General features: G+C 39.3%; 1 protein-coding gene across 6 annotated transcripts in view; it reads left to right on the top strand.

The window, feature by feature from the left end:
- Positions 1 to 20,872, top strand: part of LOC106649303 — a 39,512-nt gene extending 18,640 nt beyond the window's left edge. Inside the window, exons 1-15 of one of the 6 annotated variants that reach the window (XM_023461130.1) lie at positions 1,273 to 1,351; positions 4,927 to 5,078; positions 5,177 to 5,348; positions 5,456 to 5,598; positions 5,671 to 5,771; positions 6,325 to 6,574; positions 8,745 to 8,933; positions 9,001 to 9,106; positions 9,581 to 10,138; positions 11,208 to 11,337; positions 13,744 to 17,656; positions 18,172 to 18,358; positions 18,497 to 18,617; positions 18,835 to 18,950; positions 19,032 to 20,872. In XM_023461130.1, the coding sequence (XP_023316898.1) occupies positions 5,002 to 5,078; positions 5,177 to 5,348; positions 5,456 to 5,598; positions 5,671 to 5,771; positions 6,325 to 6,574; positions 8,745 to 8,933; positions 9,001 to 9,106; positions 9,581 to 10,138; positions 11,208 to 11,337; positions 13,744 to 17,656; positions 18,172 to 18,358; positions 18,497 to 18,617; positions 18,835 to 18,950; positions 19,032 to 19,109 (6,141 nt within the window). In that variant the 5' untranslated portion in view covers positions 1,273 to 1,351; positions 4,927 to 5,001 and the 3' untranslated portion in view covers positions 19,110 to 20,872. Of the gene's footprint in view, positions 1 to 1,272; positions 1,352 to 4,926; positions 5,079 to 5,176; positions 5,349 to 5,455; positions 5,599 to 5,670; positions 5,772 to 6,324; positions 6,575 to 6,871; positions 7,044 to 8,744; positions 8,934 to 9,000; positions 9,107 to 9,580; positions 10,139 to 11,207; positions 11,338 to 13,743; positions 17,657 to 17,942; positions 18,026 to 18,171; positions 18,359 to 18,496; positions 18,618 to 18,834; positions 18,951 to 19,031 lie in introns of those variants that run through there. The other 5 variants (XM_023461129.1, XM_023461128.1, XM_014366645.2 and 2 more) reach the window with 5 other exon arrangements.
- Positions 20,873 to 23,295: the final 2,423 nt, after the last annotated feature.

Here is a 23,295-nt window from a genome sequence, read left to right as displayed (position 1 = left end):
TGATCCTCAACTCTAGACTTTCAATAATGCATTTTAATATATACGCCTGGCTGAAACATAAATTTCGCTACACCGATTTCTTACTTTTTTTTTGCTAATCGTAGACCACCGCGCGCGTCTTTAATAAGCACGTGCTCAAGACTTTTCGAGTCGAAAATCCACTATATATATTTTTTTCTGAAAAACTTTACTAGCATACTTATTTTTGTCCTACATATGTCCCATCAAAACAAAAAAATGTAGTTGAAAATTTAATCCACGCCTGTTTAACTCAACTTTGATTGAATGTCAAATCGATCTTCTTAGATTACATTCAGATGATTCACTATAATAGGTTGCTTTCGAAGTTTGCTGTTTTGCATAACGAGATAGAAAAGTAAGAATTTGTTCACGAATTGATTTTCTATGTATTTTCTTCCGTAGTCGTACTTCAATAATACTCATTTTCCGACGCGCATTTCAGAATGGTAATTTTTTTCTTTTATGATCATTCTCAATGATACTTTATTTCAACATGGTGATTTCACGAAATTATACCAATGAGTTTTCAAGGCCAACTTACGACTTGACTTTGCCCGCACGTACCTAGTTGAGATTCGGGGATGAAAAAAATGTACGAGCTGCAGTAAAGTCAGAGTTGTTTACAAGTATTAGCTGAAGCATAGAGTTGTGACTGCCTCGAGTGAAAAGGTCCGGACTTCAAAAAGCTCATTGTCATGAAAACTTTGAACGAACAGAAAAAGTTATTTCTCCGACCTTCTCGTCTATATAGCCTTGCGCGATAGCTCAAACGGTGGCCTCCGAGAGACGGGCGTGAAATCAGCTGTGAATAATGCAAATACGAAAAGTGCGTAACGCTGTTTTGATTTCGTTAATTTTGTGCGTGAAGCAAAATTGAACGATTGCAGCAATGCCAGTTTTTTACCTTTCATGTATGCGTTGTGTGGCTCACGATTGTGTTTAGTATGGTAAAAAGTGTTATCAGAATCATCGAATGTTCAGTAGACGGTCGATTCAAGCGATTCGGCATGAAAGTATACTCACGGTCATTTACAAATTAGCATAAGAAAAATCATTGGTGTATGTCTTTGCAGGCACGTCCGTTAAAGAGGCGCGTAAAATTGAAAATAATGGCCTGGCGCGTTGTCGCGGTACGCGCGCTCGATGGGGAAAAATACTCAAAGCGATCTTTATCAAGTCCACAAAGGTTTATCATGTCGCGCGCACAGCAGACGAGCTGCTTAGGACGCGAGCTTTGCGTCGAATCGAGCGGAGACGCGCGAGAGGAAAAAAACGAAGCTGCGGCGCGTAGTCCAACGACTTTGCGGAGCACGTTCATTGCGCCCCACAGGTATGCCAGTGTGTTTATATATATACACGTGAACGATCATATCGTCGGATAAAGACTGGACTTGGCTATTTGTAGGCCGCAAAGGGCTTATTTTTAGCCGCACGCACGCGTCACATGCTTGTACGTTCGTAAGCGACGAGCATTTTCAGTGTGTATGCGTGCGCGTGCGACGCTTTCGCGGACAGCTTTAACCCTGACTCGAGAGTCGAGAGTCGAGAGTCGAGCAGCGCAGCACACGCGCCGCTCGGTCCACGCCAACGTACTTGCGTCGCATACTCCTTGTCTCGACGACTCGAATATTCGAGCCTATACTACTTTCTGTGTAGGTACGCGCGAATTCCTCTGCGTATAGCTAATTAAGTCAGGTTGCGCGATGACCTCCAACGAGGGCCAGTTTGTTCAACGACTTTGAGAGCACGCGAACGTGAATAATCGACTTTATTTACGCATTATAGTATAATGATACGCGCTCGGGCAGATATAAGTTTTGGTGAAATCGCGAGCCGCTCGTGTTACGCAGCTCGCGATGACTGTGAGCTCTCGAGGCGGCAGCTATTGCATTACTCGAGAGGCTTTCGATCGAGACTTCAAAAGGAAGGATTATCTCGCTCCATTTGCGGACGCGAGCCGAGTCAAGAGGTTGACGCGCGCTGCAGGTGCCGCTCAATGGCCGCTCAATTGCCGCATCTACCGCAGCGTCTATCCTAAGAATCTTAATGATATACTATACACGTCGACAACGAGTGTCTATGCGTCTCTGTATGTAAATACGCACGTGGAGCGAGTTAAAGATAGCCCCGAGTACACTGACACAAGTCTCTAGGGTCTGTATACAAATATAATAACATCACTTGTCTTTTGAAAAGAGTCGAACTTCAAGCAGTGTTCCAGTCATTGAGCTCGGCTCCCCTCGTCTCATCGTTTGTCGATGCTCGACTGATATACTTCTGCCGCCGAGTTACGCACCGGAAGGCGTCGATGCTTCTTACCTTATACACACACGAGAAAAATCCTCGTGCTTTCTGAATCTATTACAAAGTAATATACGGTACATGATAGTGTATATTTAGCCGCGTTTAGTTGAAAAGCTCGATGGCTTTTGGCCATTTTTGCCTCGCGAGACAAACGATGATGAGCTCTAGGCGCGCACTTCCGGCGTTTGGATGAAAATATATCGAGACACAATATATAGGCGCGACGCACACTGGCTGCTCGTCGAGCCAATAAGTATGCTGCGCCTGCGGCTATATATAAACGACGAATGGCCCTTGGTAACGCGCCCGAGCTCTATCAAAATTCAAAAACTGCGCACATGCGTACCGCCAGCTGGTGCTCCTCGTGCTCCTTGACGACCGATGCGAGCTTTCGCGAACGGAGCTTGCGAGCCGCCGACGTTTATGCAATTATACAGTACAAAATAAATGAGCCAACGATTGTCGAGACGCGCGGCTAACGGTGCTGCTTTGGCCGCATCGTGCAATAAGCTGCAGACAACTCATTTCTACGATAGCCTAATAAACTTGCAAACTACTAACTGGACCAGCAGTTGTATACAGCCAGGCGAATCAAATTGGTATATTACGTGTATCCTTATGCCGCAAGACATAATTCGAGCGAATTTATCGTACGGCCGGGGCTAGATGCCAGTTTGGCCAGCTGGCGAATTTATGAATGAACTAGCCGCGAATTGCCTTCATACGTATTCATACACATATTAGACGGGAATTATCTCGCACGCGCATAAACTCGAGTCATGCCAAATACGCTGCGATACTTAATCATCGCGTGACTAAACGCGCCGCTTTATTATTTTCATAAACTTTTGATGCGTATATACCTATGCGCGCCTGATCGATGTAAGCCAAGTCCTCGATCGTGCGCTACCGAAACAGCATTGCGTTCGACTCGTTTTTTCGTTATATCTACGTACATTGTAGAAATTTGTAAAGGCGTATTTTTCATCGATTTTCGCAATCCGCTTGCGAGCGAGATACGCATTGATTTATTACGTTAGCACGCGCGAGCGTTGGAAAATTCACTTTTCTATTTATACGTGCTCGGCGTCGGCTAAGCTCAAAGAAAAAATGGAGCTATCGTATGTATACGATTTCGCAATGACTGATTTATCGCTTAATTTGCCTGCACATCGTATATTATACTTTATACATCCAACGTCATCTCGCGTTTCTAGCTGGATCGCTAGCAGGCGGGATTTTTTTTAAGACATCGAATGGAATCGAAGCGAACTTTGCCGACTCGGAAGGTATACGAACGGGCGGCTGCCATCTATTATGGGCATGTATCCACAGAGTCGCGCGCGATATGTATATTTTTAGCGTATCGAGAGACCGCGCCCGTTTTCCAACACACGGGAGCATCCGCTGCCGTTGAAGCGTACCTCGGTGTAGGCGCGAGCGACTTTGACTGGTCCACTGACATCGCGCCTTTATACTTCCATCTTTTATAACTCGAACGAAAAAGGACTTGAAGCGTCTATAGGCTCGCACTGGTTGTGCTTTCGGCTCGGCGACTGCACCGCGACGTTCGCTTGTAAACGCAGGCTCGATACGCCACAGTAGTCGCACTCATTGTTTTGTGTGTTCAAGCTCATCGCTTTTCCAAGAATAATAGATTACGAGCGCGCGCATTACGATCGGCCGCGTTACAGCGGCTGCTTTGCGGGCGGGCTCGCCGCATGGACCTTTTTTTTCTCCCCCCTAAAGTCGATGGAAATAAAGCGCGCGAGGTGAGTCGAACGCCGCCTGGGTGGCTTTCGCAGCGATCCCAGGGCTCGATTGCGGTTTCGCGCGTGTGACTCGATGTGCATGTCAAACGCTCCGAGCTTCTGCCTATCGATCGAACAAACTCCGGCCGGCTGGAACGTGCGACTCTTGCAATTCGGAAATGAGCTCGAGCCGCGTGATCGGCTAGTGCAGCTGCGCCGATGCCGAGAAGCGAGCCGCCGATCGGTAAAAATAGACTTACTGATACAATAACGCGAATGCGTAGCCGACATCGGGGCCTCGTTAGCGCATGGACCGATGAAATAATCGTCCCTTAAAATATCGCCTACAAACAGCTGACGCGCGAGCAACGACGTAACGAACGAGCTCGCCTGCACCGCGTGGCGGTGGTCGGAACGACGACGCGATTTTACGCGAATCGAGCTCTACTCGATAAATTCTGCCTCGGCCCTCGCGTACATCCGCAACACATACTTAGCCGCTATTACTGACCGCGCTGCACATATATTTCAAGTGCCTTTTTCTTTCTCGCTCGCTCGTAGACTTTTCCGTGTGTACGCGCGCATTGTGCCGTGTGAACTAAAGTCTGCGACGGCTATTACAAGTCCGCAGCTATTGCACTATTTTACATCGTACACCGAGACGGCCGGCTACTAATTACTTTTATTGTCGTGTTTTGACTTTTATCAACTTATTCATTCGGCCTATTTTCTACGCGACATTTTACAGTGTTTTAATAACAAACGCCTCGTTCTGCGTGAAAAATTTATTAGTTTTAGCAATTATTGCTCTTTACCGTTGGCTCACAAAGTTTTCTATTGACAATTTCAGGTGAACAATGGATCACCAGCCGAAGCAGCGGGTCTGCGGGCGGGAGACGCCGTCGTTCGTGTCAATAGCACCGACATGTTCAGCTTGAGACACAAGGACGCTCAGGATGTGATTGTGCGCGCCGGCAATAATTTCGAGATGACCGTGCAAAGGTACGATTCACAACTTTACTATAGTTGACTCTTACGTCAACTTGTCAATTGTCAATTTTCTTCCGTCATACAAATTAATCACACGAATGGTCCAACAGAGGCGCTCAAACGTGGAGGCCAAGCGTATCACCGGTCACCGCGTCGATCCCATCGCCACAGCCATCTCTGTCGGCCAGCAGCGTTTCACCCGTTACGAAAACTTCGCTGGCTCACAAGCAGCCCGAGTCTCGTCCCATTGGCAGCGGACACAATTTCAGCCCCAAACCTTTCGTAAGTTCGACCTTTTTATGTAAATAATGATATTATCTTGACTGATACAATGTAATGTAATTGACTACTTAATTGTCATCGATTCTATCGTATATTATTTTCTGTAGCTCAACGGAGCCGGGACCGACAATCACCAAGTCAAATCGATCGTCAATAAACAGTACAATAGTCCTGTTGGCATCTACAGTGAAGAAGCAATCGCCGAAACTCTCTCTGCTCAGGCTGAAGTGCTCGCTGGAGGAGCTTTGGGGTGAGTTCCAAATACCATATCTCGAATGCGCATAAAGATTAGGACTTGAAAATTGTCAACTTTCACTTGCAGGGTAAATTTCAAGAAAAATGAGAAAAACTACACTCCTCAAAACAGCGAAGTTTTCAAAATGGTCCAAGAGGCGGATAAAGAGCCACGCACACCAGAACCAGGTTAGTTGTAGCGATCAGAATCTACCACCACATCTTCAAGAGTCTTATTTAATCTGTCTCCTCGTCGGTGTTTTAATACAAAAAACATTTTCGTGTATACTTACGTATTTACACGACTAATGATTTTGACACATCACAAATTTCTTTTGCTTTTATTTGGGTTTAACACACTGATAGAACGAATCAACAAATTTTCCAAGATTTTCAAGATTTTGCAACTTAAATCTAGTAAAAGTCATGATTTTTTGCCAAGTAATCTCTTATACCTGCATTATTGAATATTATTTAACTGAATGACGGATACAACAGAAGCGTGCCATACTTATAATGCAATATAAAGATGAAGCATATTTTTATTTCAATGGTTTATAATTAATTATTCCATACACCACAGTAAAAATTGTTATACAGTGCATTAAACCTGGTTTAGATCATTAAATTCTCTTCGTATCAAAAATAACTTTCGAACTGTTAATCCAAGTTAAACTCTATCATTATCATAAAAACATGATCATCATAACCAAAAAAAAATACCTGCCATAAAAACAAATAGCCGAGGTATCGCCGATCAGTGGCACGACGTCTCCGGCTCTGGCTGGTTTACGCCCGGTCCAGGGTACCCAAGCTTACAGAGTGCAGGATCAGTACCAAAACTACCAACATCAGGAGCATCAGCATCAAAATCAGCAGCAGCAGCAGCAGCAACAGCAGCAACAGCAGAATCAGCATCAGCAATCGGAATCCCCCGCGACTAGTCTTTCACCCGGACAAAATATTTGTGCCGAGTGCGAAAGGCTCATCGTGTAAGTTTTCTTTCTAACTTGCAGCGGTCAAGACGAGAGCCAAAGTAGCTGAGCAACATAGAGCCTCGCTCATCGAGTTAGTTCAAAAATTTTAGGCTTTTTATCAATTTTTTTCCATTCACCAAATATGTTATTAATCAAGTCCTCCAGCTTCGAACACATTATACGTGTCAATTATACGATCCATCGATTCATTATTCCATCCAAAATATAGCTTCAATGGTATAAATTTAATAATTGTTGATATTCAATGGAATAAAAGATGGAAATTTCTTGTCCATTTGTTGATAAATTTAGTGTCATCGCGGACGGAGTATTACTCTCAAGTGAGCCATGCCGTGGGCGGCCGTTCGCCAACGACACCCCAGCAGCATCAGCAACAGCCCCCATTCCCTGCGAATCGACCTTCTGGCAGAAACGATCCCCGCGAGGGCCTCGTCATTTGTTCCAACTGCGACCAGCCCATCGTGTAAATTGCTCTCTTTAGCGATTGATCATAGCTGCAGTTTTAGCAAGCTTATTAAATATACTGTTTATTTTTTCCGCTGCGCATTGCGATGCTCTCGGCTGCCACACCTCCTCTCTTCTCTTTCTCTTTTCTGTACTCTTTACTTTTATTGTCGTTACTTTCTTAGCCAGCTGTACCGATGTTTAGTGCGTATACTTTTATTATTTGCAGCAAACCTATTAATTATATTTAGTTTTGATGTTTAGTCTATAATTTGACTTTATACACAAAATTTGAATGCTTTTGTTTAGCAAATGTTGCAGACTAATTTAATTTTTTTACACGTCGCTCACGCTTATTTCACTGAATTTTATATTTATAAAAATTTTTCGTACAGGATTAAATTTTATTTTGTCGAATTTTGGTTTTTGAATTTTGATGTGAAATAAAATAAAAAAACCATACTCTAAGTATATATTCAAAATATATCGAAGAATAAATTTAAAAAGTAGATTATAAAAGTAAAAAAAAATATTTTTATTGAAGATTGTCACGGCCATTAATTACAGATCGTTACTCTGAATCTGTTGAATTTTCATGTATCTTTTAGACTTTTATCATTGTAGACTGCATAAATTGTTATATTCATGAATGTCATGCATGTACACATGATTCATAAACTGGACCTTTTTGAATCCTTTTTCTTTTTTCGTTCATAAAAAGAGCAATCATTTAGTTCGATTCAATACTGTGAAAGGCATTTAGTAAGCAAATTTAGACAGAAAAAGTTGTGTCTAATAGCATGACTTATCATCACTCAACAAAGTTGCTACAACTTTGATGAGCACAAACTTTCTTCACGCCAAATCGTATCGTTGATGCTTTTTGCACCAAAACATCGTAAGACGTGATCTCTGATTCAATTTCATTGTGGACAATTGAACGCAGAGGTGTCTTAAAATAACTTGTTGAGACACAGATTGATTCATCCTGCTTTTTACCTCAGCGTTGCCGCATGTACTTTTTTTAAATTTATTAGTCATGCGATGGATTTTGATTTGAATTTATATCTTCGTACGTGCCATATAGACCGCGCAAACACGACAATAAGTGCCCAAAACATGTCGTCGAGAGAACCTTTTGTATGCGCATTACGGCATTTCGATTACACCTTCGCCATCTGCTTTTGGAATGTAAATTTGAAACGTTTGGAATTTTTGACAGCGCGTTTTATATTCTTTACCCCACGCACGTGCCCGTTCACTTCCTTTCTTGCATTCCAACGAAGATCAAGAGACTACCTATAGAACTTTTTTATTTTTACTATTTGGATGGATTTTTTTCTTCTTAGCTTTTTTGATATTATGCGACGATAAGTTGCGAGCGAATATGCCATAGATTCATGTTACTTTATGGCTAGGTAAAGCGTTGCTCACTGCTTTAAATTATGAGTGATTTCGAATCGTCCTTTCTTTTTTTTTTTTTTTGTCCTCAAGGAGCTGTAGATATATAATATAATCGGTTGATATTATATCATCGAAGCAAATTTTTATCTTTTTTTGGGATGAAAATAAATTAGACGCGAATGTGCTGTCTTGACAAAATTCACAAAAGAGATTCGAAATTACTTCTTCTCTCGCTTAATTGATTCGTCATAAGATCTCAAATAATTCCTCGTCATCGAAAAAAATCATGCATTATTCATCCATATTAAATGTTTAGCGGCGTTTTCGTGCGGATAAAGGAAAAAAGTCTGCACGTCGAGTGCTTCAAATGCGCGACCTGCGGAACCTCATTGAAGAATGTCGGTTACTACAACATCAACAACAAACTTTATTGCGACATCCACGCTAAACTAGTAGCCAGGCAGAGCGCACCTGCGACCAACATCATCCCAATCACTATTGCTCCGTAAGTGCAACAAAATAGAAATATTAAAACAATTATTTAACGATACATTATTTCACTTTCGTTGCAGGGGACACAAAGCACCGGCAAACACCATTTCTTCTGCCTTGTCAAGCCATGGTAATTTGTCGCCCTCATTGAGCAATCACGGAAGTTCCTCGCCACAACCATTTGTGGTAAGCTTGACCTTCGTTATTGAATCATTTGTTTAGGGATAATATTAGATTGAGTAGATCTAGCGTTTGGCAATTGGAGAGTCTGAAAATGGTAACAAAAAAAGCTTTTATTGTTTCCACAAGTCTCAATTCATATATTATTTAGTTTACATTTATAACGATGACAACTTGACTTTTATCCTAAAAATACTCAATAGAATCCTATAAAATCAGCTTAACTTTTGATCATTAGTGAAATAACTGAAACCTAAAGTAAATATTTTAATCAATTCATCAAAACGACATCGCATGCTTGGTTATAACGACGGCTTCTCATTGAAAATTATGTTTAATTAGAGCATCTTAAAATATCATTATTATTAATATTTCATAACATTTATCACAAGCATAAAAGCGCGAAATAATTAAACCTTATTAACACGAGTAAAATATGCCACGCGCCATCCCGTGTGTGCTACTAAACGCTTATTGCAGAACTCCTGTCCGCGAGCATACAGTCCGCCCAAGTCACGTCCCTGCAGCAATGGCCACGTCAACGGCAATTCGGCGAGGCCCTACGGTAATAGCGCCTTCACGGCTTACGCATCGCCGGCGCTTCACACCGCGACTACGACGACCACCACATCAACTTCGCAGGAGAGTCTCGACGAGCAAGACAAGCAGCAGCAGCAACACCACCACCAACAGTCGATTTCAAACAGCAACGACTCCAAAATGTATACGAGTACGATAAGCTTCAAAACGATCACCAACGACACCAACAATGTCTCGAATAATCATCATCAGCAGCAGCAGATGAACGACAAGCAGCAGGAGCCAGGCTTAGATTACAATCGAAATTCAACGATAAATAACGATAATTTCGACGGAATCGATTACAAAAAGTTGCATAAGATCAGCGATGATCTACGCGATTGCACAATCAACAATGGTCATGTAGAGCACCAGGACAAACCGCTCAAAAACAAGAGCTTGTTCGAGGAACGAAATTATAGCTCGGAAAAAGTTCAAACTTCCGTGCGGTCTTTCAAGGTGATTATTTGATCGAATTAAGTCGTGGACGCAGACCCGTCATCGACATGATGGACATTTTTGTTTCTTAAATTATACTTGACTCTTAACTTTGGCAAAATGTGGTCTTTTAAATATTACAAATTCGAGCTTTTTGCAGCCTCCGAAAAACAAGTTTCGCATGCAGTCTAGGGTGAAATTTTAAGGCATCAGTTTAGTATGGAATACGCAATAACAATATCAGTCAGGAAATCAATGCACGAGCTTAATCAGAAAAATTGCTCAACGACATCTCATTACCATATCAGCGAGATTCGAATTATTTCAGTCCCTCGCTCAAGGGCCGACTCGATCGACAAACTTCCTAATTGCGAAGCTCGTTGCGGCGCTACTTCCTTCTTTGTATTCTTCGCCGTTGACTGCATAGCCGCTGCGCATACCATCGCGTGCAATGTCTCAATAATCATCGCGCCACATTGTAAATTATCACGTGAACTCAACGTAGTATCCCTTCCCTACCCCGCCTTTTTCTCGTGCTTCATGATTATTTTTTTTCAGCTGACGTGTCTTGGCAATTCGCCCTTCGATTGTCAGTACAATTTTCGGCCAGTAAAGCTAATGCTGCACTGACTCACTCGTGTCCGAGCACCAACCACGAATCGATCGTCAAAAAGCTAATCGTAACATAGACTTTTTTGACGATTCCCTATGAATCGAACGAATCTTTGAACTCGCCAAGCACAGCTTTTAAAATCGAATTTTTAATTGTAATTATTCTCGTGCTTTATTATTTTTAATTGCTCCAAATCACAAAATATTTATTTTTCATCGTTCATTGAGTGGAACAGTTGATAAGTCTGCGTGCAAGTTTTCTAATCAATTATTGTTGTGATGTATTGTAATAAAATTAATCTCATTACTTCAGCTGTGCAATGTGCTACCTATTTCCAATCTTTTGAAAAATTTCTAGAAATTTTTAGTCACTTCATCAGATTCTTTTATTTATGCAAATATCAATGAAAAAGTGTAAAATTAATTTCTAATTCAAGTGAGATACTTAAAAGTGAATTGTGTGAAATATATCTTGCAGGCACCATCGAGCAACATCTCTGGACCTAAGCCCTTCATTGGATCGAGTATCATCAACCAAAATTACTCCTCCTCATCGATTATTAATACAGGAAGCACTCTACCTCGGCCTCAAAGTCAATCCCTAGCTGGTGAGTTTTCCAAATTGTTTTTGTATTAATTCTAAAAAAATTAAGTAGCATTAATTTATTACTTTATCAAGTTAATATATTATGTGGGTTGTAAAAATAGAACATAGCGTTGATTTATTGCGTAGATACTAGCTTAAAATAGTTGTATTTATAAGAAAAATAATCATTTGGAAATATAGTTCTTTGATTCATATAATTATTAATGATTGCAATAATTATATATCACAAATTGCTAATTGTAAATATATGTTCAATGATTATACATAAATCAATCATTATTTTCGGTAACTGCATAATATTTATTTATGCAATCAGTTCGATGAAAAAATTCAAGGGCTAGTTTTTCTCAGTGACTATTTTTATGCTCTTAGCGCTCATGTCTACAAAGGCATGATAAACTTTTGCCGATGGTTTTATTAAATTAAGACCATATAATTTATCTGATTAGCCACAGTTAATTAAAACTAAATGATACGTTCATCATTCATAAAGCTATAGTAACCGATTAAATTGACATATAAGCCTCAAATAGATGAAAAAACAGATTTATAACCTTGAATTCAATTCTTGCAAATATAGGTCGTTCCTCTACTCTGCCAAAGCCGACAAGCCCACTATTCAAAGGTACGCCGAGGCTTTGATTCGCGCATCGCTTAATGATCGCTCTTACTTTAAATATAATGAATTCGTCTTTAATATTTTACTCGACTCACTCAAAAAATGAAACGAAAGCTTTGCAGCCTCAAAAATGTCCAGTTAGAATAATAATGATTGAAATGAAATTTTACCGAGAATTATTGGATTGGAAAAAAAGTAGATTCTTACGGTGATTTAACATTTTTTTTTCTAAATTTTCGGTGTCGTGTCACGATTGGTGCCCTGAGAGCTGCCAGCCGCGACAGTAAACAGGACACCCCTTTTCATTCTCAAATGTATTCGTTATCTTTAACTTTCAATTCTTATATATTCGTTATTTTCTACAATAACAATGACGATTATAATTATACACTTTACGAATGCAGCATGAAAAGTTACTACATGTATTTTTTTATATCTGACTTGTAAAACTTATAACTGATTCTAGAAGCAAAAGGCAACAAAAAACTTTTACTTTTGTAACTAGTAATACTCATATTTATTAATTTTCTCTGCATAAATTGACATTATTAATTCCGCACGCCGTAATATAACTTAACCAATCGACGGAACTACCAAAGCACCTTGAGTTTCGGAGATATATAATTGTAAATAGCTTAGATTCATACTATCATCATTTATGTTGATCTCCCTGTCTTGGTTTTTTTTCTTTTCAGCATCTACGTCATTCAACTCGAAACCCCGACCATTCTCCTTAATTTCGTGAGCATGGCAGCTCTCAACTGCACCAGATACGCGAATTTTTTTCGATCAAGTTGTGCTTTCATTCGATCAGTTTTACGTATCGATTATTATGTTACACTTTGATGAAGCTATTACAATAATGTTTTTTTCGGCCGTTGATATTGTGATTTTCACAAAAATAAAATTACATCATTTAAAAAAAAAATGATAAGTCGTTAAATTTATCCATACAATCAAAAATTGCTTATACTGCTTCATTACGTGTGAATTCTTTAGCGCTTTTTCATTCCATCTTCCGGCTTAGGAGTCGAGCTTTTGCAGAAAGACTGACCCGATTTAACATGAACAATTTTAATTTTATATTTTATAAACTACTTAGTTATCCATAGAATGATAAAATATAGTAATATTAAAGAGGCGTTTCGAATAAAATGGCTATTTCGATCAAATAAACGTTTGAATAAATTGTAATTTTTCGTCATAATTTCATGGCATCTGTAAAACATTTTATATAAAAATGTTTATCAATATGCAAAATTCACTTAATTGATTGAAAAATCCATTTTATTAATAGATTAATAATATAGTTATATATTAGGCTGTTGAAATTAAGCTAGTAATACTTACAACAATCAACCCGTCGATTAAAATGTCTTAATGCGTAATGAAAAATTATCCAATAAAACCTGGCTTACCGTCGCTCAATCAATACGATATAAAGTATTTTAATTAACTATTTTTCTTAACAAATCGAGCGACTTTTTAATAGCAATTAAAAAAAAACACCTGTTAACTTGCTTTTATACTTACCTAGAATTTTCTCTTTTTTTTCTTTCTAACTCGTATTAACTGTCCACTGCTCTCTATAATTGCTTTGTTATCCTCTGTTTTGACGCAATTTATGTCACTTATTACTCAATAATACTTTTTCATTGCCGACACTATGGCTGTCTAACAAATTGTTACCTTGAAAAAAATATACAAACATATATGTATCGATCCAAAAATCTGTGCCACTTACCTAAAATCCTAAACCCGACACTTTACTGTACGGCGACAAGACAGAGACCTATTACGTGGAGTGCCACGAACATTCTCAATCTGGTTCAAACATTCAATTTTTCCAAGAAGACTTTTCGAAATACGAATTCGTACAAGAAAGTTGTCGACCTAAGGCGGTGGTGAAGCAACCAAAAGTCAAAAATAAAACGCCCAAGTGGCCGCCCGTTAGGGCAATCGAAGACATAACTTATCCAACCGCGAGCCCCATATACATAGATCCAAATCCCTCGATTGATCAGCGCATTCGCGAGGTGAACCGCGAAAGAAGAGCTACCGTCGAGCAAGTTATAAGTAAAAATTATCACCAACAGCAACAATATTGCGAAAGTAAAATGGAACAACACAGCTGTCCAGGCCCACAATACCGACGCGTTTCTCTGGTAAATAAGGCCCCTCCACAAGCGAGCTGTTGCTTGGAAAGATCCTCGCGAGCTGGTTCGAGCGAGAGCGTGAGACGGTCGTTAACTCCGACGAGGATCACTCAGCCCACTCCTAGGCCATGGACTGCAACCGTGACATCGGGGACTAATCTGTACGAGTCGTCCTTTTCTCAAGAGACTCAGTCGGTCTGCCAATCCGATGGCAATGTTTGTCAAAAAGTCACTACTCGCGAATCATCTTGCGAACGACCCGCGCCTGCCGGCCACAAGCATCAAGAACGACACGTGCATCGCGAAGAGGATACGTGCAAGCAAGAGGACGGCGTCCATCGTCACGAGCACAAAACATCCAAGGTTTGCAAGTTTACTTGCGAAGCTGAACCGGAACCCGCGCCCAAGCCCCTGCCTCCTCCCGAGCCACGAGACGAGGGGCCCGACTATTCGAAAATTGTTCCGCCCGATGTGGCCATCTGCCCTAAAGGTATCGATGCCGAGCACGATCTGTATACCGAAGTCGAAGAGGAAGATAAAGATAACATTCATATCAAGAAAACAACTACTTACGAAAAAACCATCGAACTCGTTTCTCCCGATGCCGCTCTTGGTAACCCTTTTGGACAAGCGGCTCAAGCAACCAGATCCTCGACCGTCGATCGAGAAGTCGAAGATATTTCGTGCAGAAGAAATTATACTGAATCACTGTCCCAAAAAATTGATACTCAGCAAATGATCGAAGAAACGCGTAGACAAGATGAAGAAGCCAGGCAGCGCAAGGCAGAAGAAGATAGAAGGCAGCGAGAAGAAGCAGAGAGAAGAAGACAAGAGGAAGAACGACAAATGGCTGAATTGCGCAGAAGAGACGAGGAACAACGCAGACAAAAAGAAGAGGCTGAACGTCAGAGAAGAGTCGAAGAGCAGCGTCGCATGGAAAAAGAGGAAGCCGGAAGAAGCACCAAAGAAAGAATCATTGACATAAAAGTAGAAGAGCGACCATGTTCTTGCGCAAGCGATCGGGCTGTTGAGGTTACCATTCGAGCGCCTTCTCGAGAGCGTATTATACCGGTCCAATTGGAACAGGATAAACCACCTTGTAAGAAAGAAATTCGTCAAGTGGTCGAACAAGTTTGCGTGAAGCAGCATTGCGAGCACGGTGATTACGAAGAACAGCGTAAAAGAAGCCTGCGCGAACAGGTGGAGGTTCATCAAAGTTTGAGAGATCAACAAGGCCCGTGCAAACGCCAGCCGACTTTGCAAGAACGTAGAATCAGCTCGAGGTTGTCTCAGAAGGAGCAGTCTCAACAGCAATGCGGTACAACTACCAAAAAGCATGTCCAGTTTGTGAAGCATACTGAGAGTGGACCTTGTCCATTACCCTCGCCTTCGGTCAAAAATTCCTCGCCGAAAGAGTATAAATCTGAAATGTGTAAGGCTCTGACAACAGCTCCCGATCGTCAATTTTCTCCACTTCAAAGCGGAGTTTCTAATCAATGCTCCAGGGGAGAAGCTCGCGAAGTTTATCATCGCGAGGTGACCTACGAGCAAAAGACCGTTTGTTGCAGATGTCAACCCCAACTACCGCCATTGGAAAATCGACCAATCTCGCCATTTGTAGCTGCTTTAACCACAGCTCCTGATACGCCGTATTCGCCTCTGGGACGCCAGGTTGATCCATCTCAATGCTCGTGCCGATGCCGTTCACAGACACCAGAAATGATGACGACGTACGAAGGTTATTCTTCACCAGCTCAAATTTTATATCGTGGAAAGCCGAAAGAACAGCCAAAAAAGCCTGATGGACCTCGGCCTCTCCCAACTCCTCCACCAGATTTTCGCTTCCGCAATAGGTCTGCATCCCCTTCTCAATGTCGCTCAAGATCTCAAACACCCAGTGGTAGAGTATCATCTTGCGGATTGAAGAAACCTGACACCATACCATCTTATCAGAAGCACTTGGTTTGTGAAGAGCAAAAACCAGTTCAAGGCCAAGACTATCCGTTGAGCAGAAACTCTACTCCAGGCTGCTGCCAGACTTTAGGTGCTGGTCCGCCAGAACCACCTGCATGCATCAGAGCTCAGGCGCCAAGGATAAGAGAAGAACCACCTTGTAAGCGAGAACCAACGCCTGATAGAACTGAAACTACTCGTTACCACTGGGAAGAGGACACTCCTCAAGGCCACAAAACTAAAGACACTGTGGTATCTAAGAATATTTCTTGGGCTGGCCAAGGCGCATCGAAGCACGCTCACATTCACGAGCACGATGATATAGTCACGGAAGAATGCGACGGTTTTCATCATTCGAAAAAAACTGAACACTTTGTCAAAGATTACGTAGAGCCTGAAGATGAAGAAGAAGAAGAAGAAGAAGAAGAAGAAGAAGAATCATCACCTCCTGAACCTTCTGATGACGGTCAATGCTACATCGCAGAAAATTCTTGTACCGAAGTTACTTTGCCTTGCCCCAACGCCAAAAAAAATCAAGTTATGGATAGAATTCAAAAAACAGGTGTAAGAGTATTTGCACCAATTGGTGGTTCGGATGTGCGTAGAATTTGCCATGAAATACCAACGTGCCCTCCACCAAAGCCCCCATGTCCTATGACTGGAGTTCAAGTTTTGCCGGTTAGGGCACATGGTGATACTGCTTGCAAGCAAGGAGTCGTTGTAGTTCCTTGCGATGGCATTGGTTCTGAAGGCGTTTGCATCAAACCAACGCCAGATCGTTCAGGTGTTAGTGTATCGCCTTGTCCGGCCAAATCAGGAGGAGTTTGCCAGAAACCATCTTGTTACTGTGGCTCAGTATCAGGCAATTGTCAAAAATTACCTAATGTAGAAACTACGCGTACCATTACAAACAAGTGCCAAGGAATTCCTGGAATGCGTTCAGTTCAATGCCCAAAACCAGCCCAAAAATGTCTGGGCGCTGCCAAGGCTCGTTTACCTTTTCCCAATATCCCCTTGCCTGAAGAATTAGACGTTGAAGAACCTCCATCTTGTCCCCGCTGTTGCCCCAAAGTTTGTTCATGCACAAACTCCAGTACAACTACAACAACAACGACTTTCAAAACATCCTCTGACTCAAGGGATTGCGGATTTCAACCAATCCAACCCCCACCGCGTACTAATCTCTGTAATCAAATAACCACACTGACGCTTTGCAAACGCGAGACGAAACCGGCTCCAGCGCCACCGATACCAACGGTGCAGCTTTATAAGCCGGTTACGCCTCCTCCTCCTCCATGCCGAACTAGTAGCTCCCAAATTAAATGCCAGACGACTCAAAAACGATTCCGCAGTGAAATAACCTCCTCCAGTTCCCAATCTTCATCCTCCCATTGCCTGTCAAATAAAACCCAGAGTTCAGTAGACCCACCAAATTGTTCATCCCATCCGGATCTAGGTGCTGGTTCATGCGCATTGGGCAGTGGAAACAAGATTACAACATGTGCCGCCCCGAATCGTGGCAGAGGTATTCTCAACCAGGCTGGATCAGGAATGCGGGTTCCGCTTTGCGCTTCTTGCAATAATCAAGTCAGGTACTAACTGAGTTTGTTATTTCAGGTTTTGCAGATGACTTTATGCTGTCTTTTTTATGGTTTTACACCAGCAGTGATTTTATTTCAGTGACCTTTTTTATTATAACTCTTAAGTTTGGCTTTTTCAAAATGATACTAATTAATTTACGCAATGAAATATATATTTTATAACATGTAATATTTCATCTATGTTATTTTTTTACTTTAAAATGAATGAATTTTGTTTGCAAATTACTTAGTTTAATATTCGAAAATTAATTACTGATTGTCGCATGATTTTGTGCAGCTAACAGAGAACAAACTAACAATCGTTTGAACGGCCTCACATCAAAACCTATGTGTTGTAGCTGTAATAAAGAAATAAACAGGTTTGTTATTTTCAAAAAACTACTATTTCATAAAAAAATAATGTTACTGTTTTTGCTTTCGTTCTTTTTTCGTTTTTTTTGTTTTTTAATAATATCATTGTAATATTTTCAAATTTCATGAGACTTAAACACGATTGTTTTAATCAGGGGACCATTCATATCTGCATTGGGCTCAATTTGGTGTCCAGAACACTTTGTTTGTGTAAATCCTCAATGCCGTCGTGGTCTTCAGGACATTGGCTTTGTTGAAGAAAAAGGCCAACTGTATTGTGAATACTGTTTCGAAAAATTCATAGCCCCGTCATGTAACAAATGCAATAACAAAATCAAAGGGGTGCGTAATAAACCTTTTCGAGCATCAAATCAGATATCATTTCTGTGTTGATGACATTTCTTATACCGATATCTATATAATTATAATCATTGAAGTTCGTAAATGTATCATCTGTATGTAATTACGTCATTTTTATAGGACTGTTTAAATGCCATTGGTAAGCATTTTCATCCTCAATGTTTTAGCTGCGCTCACTGTAAAAAGGAATTTGGCAGCAATCCATTCTTCCTTGAAGAAGGACTTCCATATTGTGAAAAAGGTTCATAACTTCATGTACAACTAAAATTTTGATAAGATAATTAAAATCTTTATGAAGCCACTTTGTTTTTAATAACAATATTATTCAAAACTATTTTTGTTGTAAAAAATTGTAATTAATAATTCATTAAAAAATAATTAGATTGAATTAAATAGACGCTGAAAATAGATAAGTTGTGATGACTAATTCAAAATAACTAAAAAATTGTACTTTACAGACTGGAATGAGCTCTTTACGACAAAATGCTTCGCTTGCGGTTTCCCAGTAGAAGCTGGTGATCGCTGGGTGGAAGCTCTCAACAATAATTATCACAGCCAATGTTTCAATTGCACGGTAATATAATTATTAAACTTTAAATTTGTCCAATAATTGCATTAAATTAAAGTAAATGATTGTTATTTGTTGAAATTGCAGATGTGTAAAAAGAACCTCGAAGGCCAGAGCTTTTATGCGAAAGGCGGTCGTCCATTCTGCAAAAATCATGCGCGCTAAACAATACTTCATACCTTCGGAACGAAATCGCGAGTTCTTAGAAATCTAAACATATTATAATATTTCATTTTTAAAATAATTTTACTCATCTGCGCTCTACGGAACACCCCTACCTAACGTTTTCAAGAAAGAAGAAATTATATGTTTTATATTATGTTAAGCTTGTTATACGTAATATATAAAAAATAATTATTTTGTGGTATAAAACTACCGATAGAAAGTACTGCAGGTAGAAAACAACCGATTGGCAAAATTGCCATAATGTAATTTTGTAAATTCGACGTTCTTTCGCTCTTTAAACGACCCTGTAATAGAGAGCTCATTTGGGAGAGCGTTAATAGGATAGTTATGCTTGTTCGCGATAATCTTGAAAAATGCGCATACTACGTAGAAGTAAGTGAGTAAAAAAAAGTAATAAACCAAAAAGTAATATGTAACAAATAAGTTGCAATTTAATGAGTTATTTTTGCCGTTTTTCCGCAGTCCGCATACGTCATACGAATATCCAGCAAACTTTTTACCCAGTTTGTCATATTTTTCATTGGTTTCGTGCTGCACTACAAATACCCACTGCTGTAGGTGCGGTAAACTGTGTATACGTGCTATATAGCGAAAGGAGACGAAGAACGACACGCTCGCGCGCGCAAGCAAAAGTTGAGAAAAGGGCTTGTGTAAGCACGCAAGCCTCAATTGATTCTGCACGCGTTTTGCAGTCAACTTGAGTGTTATTATCCTTGCGTATATCCACACACACACACACGCGCGCGCGCGTGTTGACTTTTTAAAATTGCGATGACTGTGAGAAAGCGACTACTCGCATCAAGTAAAATAATTAAAAAATATATTATACATGTTATTGTAAAAGTGCGTTTAGAGTAATAAGCAAGAGAATTTTATTTTAATCTCTACTATTAAGTAAGGATGCTATATTTCAGACACTGTTACGTTCGTCGCTTAAACCGTATAGAGATCTATTTAAGTTACTGATACGAAATGTGCTGAATTTTTGTTTGCTATGTGTAAAAGGACGATAATTTTCACCCAAAATATTTCAGTTAATAATTCAAGCAAACTTCATCGTCAGTCTATTCTTTGTGTTTTTAATGATGAGCTTAAGATGATAAATTAATATTTGAATTCAAATAACTTCTACAGATATTATTAATAAATTTGTATTAGTATATCATGATTTACAAATACATTAATCATGTGAACATTTAGATTGGGAACTTTCAAACAACACAAACAAACAACAAAATATGTTCAAACTATAATCATAGTAATTTTAAAGTGTAAATGGTTCGAAGGTAATGAATGATCTGGTGAAATCGGGGAATTTGAAAAAATTACATTTGCAAAAATGTAATTAATTAACTGGTGACCGTCAATATTTTAACATTGTTACACACTTTATTGCGTACACTTTATTTTTGATAATTTCACTACTACTCTTTATCATAAGTACTCGTAGTAGAATGCAAAAAAGATATGTATTTTATGTACGTTTTTGTCTGTAAGTTACAGAACTATTTTTAATGAAATGTTCACCAAAAATTTATTCCTAACAACAATATATTATTAACGTATTTTTTATGATAAACTTTACTACCGTTATGTTTTTGGTCAATACTTATAATAGCACATAAAAAAACTAATATTTATGAAAACAATTTCTGTTCTCAATTTACTTAGATACTTTAATTAAGTACGAATAAAATTCACTCACATCAGTGTTATGTATTAATTAATAAATTTAATTATAACAAAAAAGTGTATCTGGTTGATTTGATCCCACATGATAAAAGTATACCCTCATCTCTTGAAAAATGTCATCATTTGTCACTTTTCTTTTTGAACGAAAAGTCAAATGACAAGCCAGCTTATTCAGTAGACTTATTTCGCGTATGTCAAAAAATTAATTATTAAATGTATCGCTGTACATTTAAGACCGCGTGTGCGATATTAAAGATTAAACATCAGGAAAATCTATACACGACACGCTCACGTCACAGTATAATATGTGAGGCACATATAACACACGGAATATTATTATATCTGCGCATTTGAAGCAAAAAGGTAGTTGAACAAAGCAGTTGAACGTAGAATCGATTTGTCATTATTATATACACATTTACGGTTTTGCCCACGCAAAGCTATTAAGAGCCTGCACATGTGAGGATGTGTACAGGAATCTATCACCAACTTTACGTGTTGCTATATACAGTTAATAATGATGAAAATAATTAGTGACGTGGGCATTTAATTACTACTACACTCATGATTCATACACAAGCATAAACATCTTTTTGTTTTATTGTTTTTGAGGCATTGAATAGTTTTGCGAACTTTTGTAATGCGAATCATCGTTACAGTATTGACTTGGAATTAGCGTGGAAAGTCATACCAAACTTTATTCATTTAAAATATGTATAAAGTACATGAAATATTCCATTAAAAATTTGAAAAATGTTCTTTTATGCGTCATAAAGTTTAGTTGTGTATTTGTTTAGTTAACAAAAGTCTGAAATTAAATATGAGTTACGTTCTAAAATTAATTGAAAAAATATTGTTGCAGTCGAACAAGTTTTAGATGGAGATAAAGAAATATGGATAAAATATTGTATTACTTTTATACATCGTCCTCGATACCACTAAACTTGGGTATATTCGAATCAAACTCAATTCAACTTCTTCAGCAACGGGATTAGAGACGAAAAGGAGAGAGCCCTTCAACTCGGCTTCAAATAGCATCAAATTGTACTTTAAATAAATGTTTACGGACCTGCAATTACATATCAATCTCAACTTTTGTACAAGGGCGCGTAAAGCTTGCATTCTAGTTCGAAAAAGCCCGGGCTGAGGCACACATGAGCACGGATTAAAAACATAGCGAATGAACGAAGCGAAAGCTCGGGATACATATTTTGTACTGTATTTATACGTGCGCGCTGCTTCGAGAAAAAAGAAGTACAAAAAATGCCCGATCTCGTCGGTTTATGCGCACCGATACACACTTGCAGACAGACGAGCAAAGCCGCGCATACTTATGAGAATCGCGTGCCTTTGGCCAGGATTCATGTAGGCCCTGAAAGCTGCCGGCTAGCGTAGCAGTGGGTAGTCGCGTGTCGAACTCCAACAGCATAGAAAAGGACTCGCGGATGTAGACCTTCTTAGCTGTATACATGCTACCAAGCCCCAGACTGCAGGTGTTGCTACTGTAAACTTGTACGCGATGAAGCCGCGATATTGCATAGAATTCTTGCCGTTTTGCCCTAATGTTGGTGTGACCCAATGGACTCGTAAGTAATTGTCTTTCTTGCATTTCAATTACCAATGTAGGTTAATATCGTCGTCTATAAGTTGAGTCTTAATTTTTAAATAATTGATTTGCCCAAAGTGATATCTAAAAAAGATTTTTGCGGCTCAAATAGATCAAGTTATAGTTTCAAGCAGTTTATAGCATTGCTTGATGTCTATTTCAAAAATTAAGAAGTATAATGTTGCTATCGTGTTACATCAATAATTCAATGGTAACCGTAATTAAATCATCTTGAAAACAATGAAGAAATATGTATTAATATTAATCCATAGATTGTTATAAAATTTATATTACGTACAATTATTTTACAAAATATTTATAAATAGTATCATACCGATGCCGAGATCTCTGTAGCGTTGCTCTCAATTAGAAGCATATTGTCATTTGCTCTAGTGCTCGAACATAATATTACTTAATAATTCATGATACAAATAATATTTCTGTTACGTCACGTTAATGTACTATGAGAGTTTTTTTCGTGCTTGAAAAATTAGGCTAAATAATGGGCTCTTTGTAACGTAAAACCGTAAATTTACGAGGGACGTGGACCGTGCACACACATAACTTATTCAACTTGCATATATATTGGGCGGCATAATACCTGAATTCAATATAAAGTTAAATAATAGCTTTTGTGCACGTTAAAGCAAAATGATAAGCTTTGCCTAGAAAAAACTTTGTCCCTGCAAAGGCAAAGCTAAACAAGCCTTAAATTTCTTTACAACCGCAATTACTTTTTTAATAGCCAACTACTCGTACGATAAATCGCTATGCAGGTGTGCCTAATTCTGCTGTTGAATAACCGAAACAAAAAAGCTTTGTAATTTTTTTTTTCGACCGAGACCTATAAAGCAATCAGGAAATTTT

The sequence above is a fragment of the Trichogramma pretiosum genome, unplaced genomic scaffold (assembly GCF_000599845.2).
Source record: "Trichogramma pretiosum strain Unisexual culture from Peru unplaced genomic scaffold, Tpre_2.0 scaffold34, whole genome shotgun sequence".
Lineage (NCBI taxonomy): Eukaryota > Metazoa > Arthropoda > Insecta > Hymenoptera > Trichogrammatidae > Trichogramma > Trichogramma pretiosum.
This window is presented reverse-complemented; position numbering and strand designations above follow the sequence as displayed.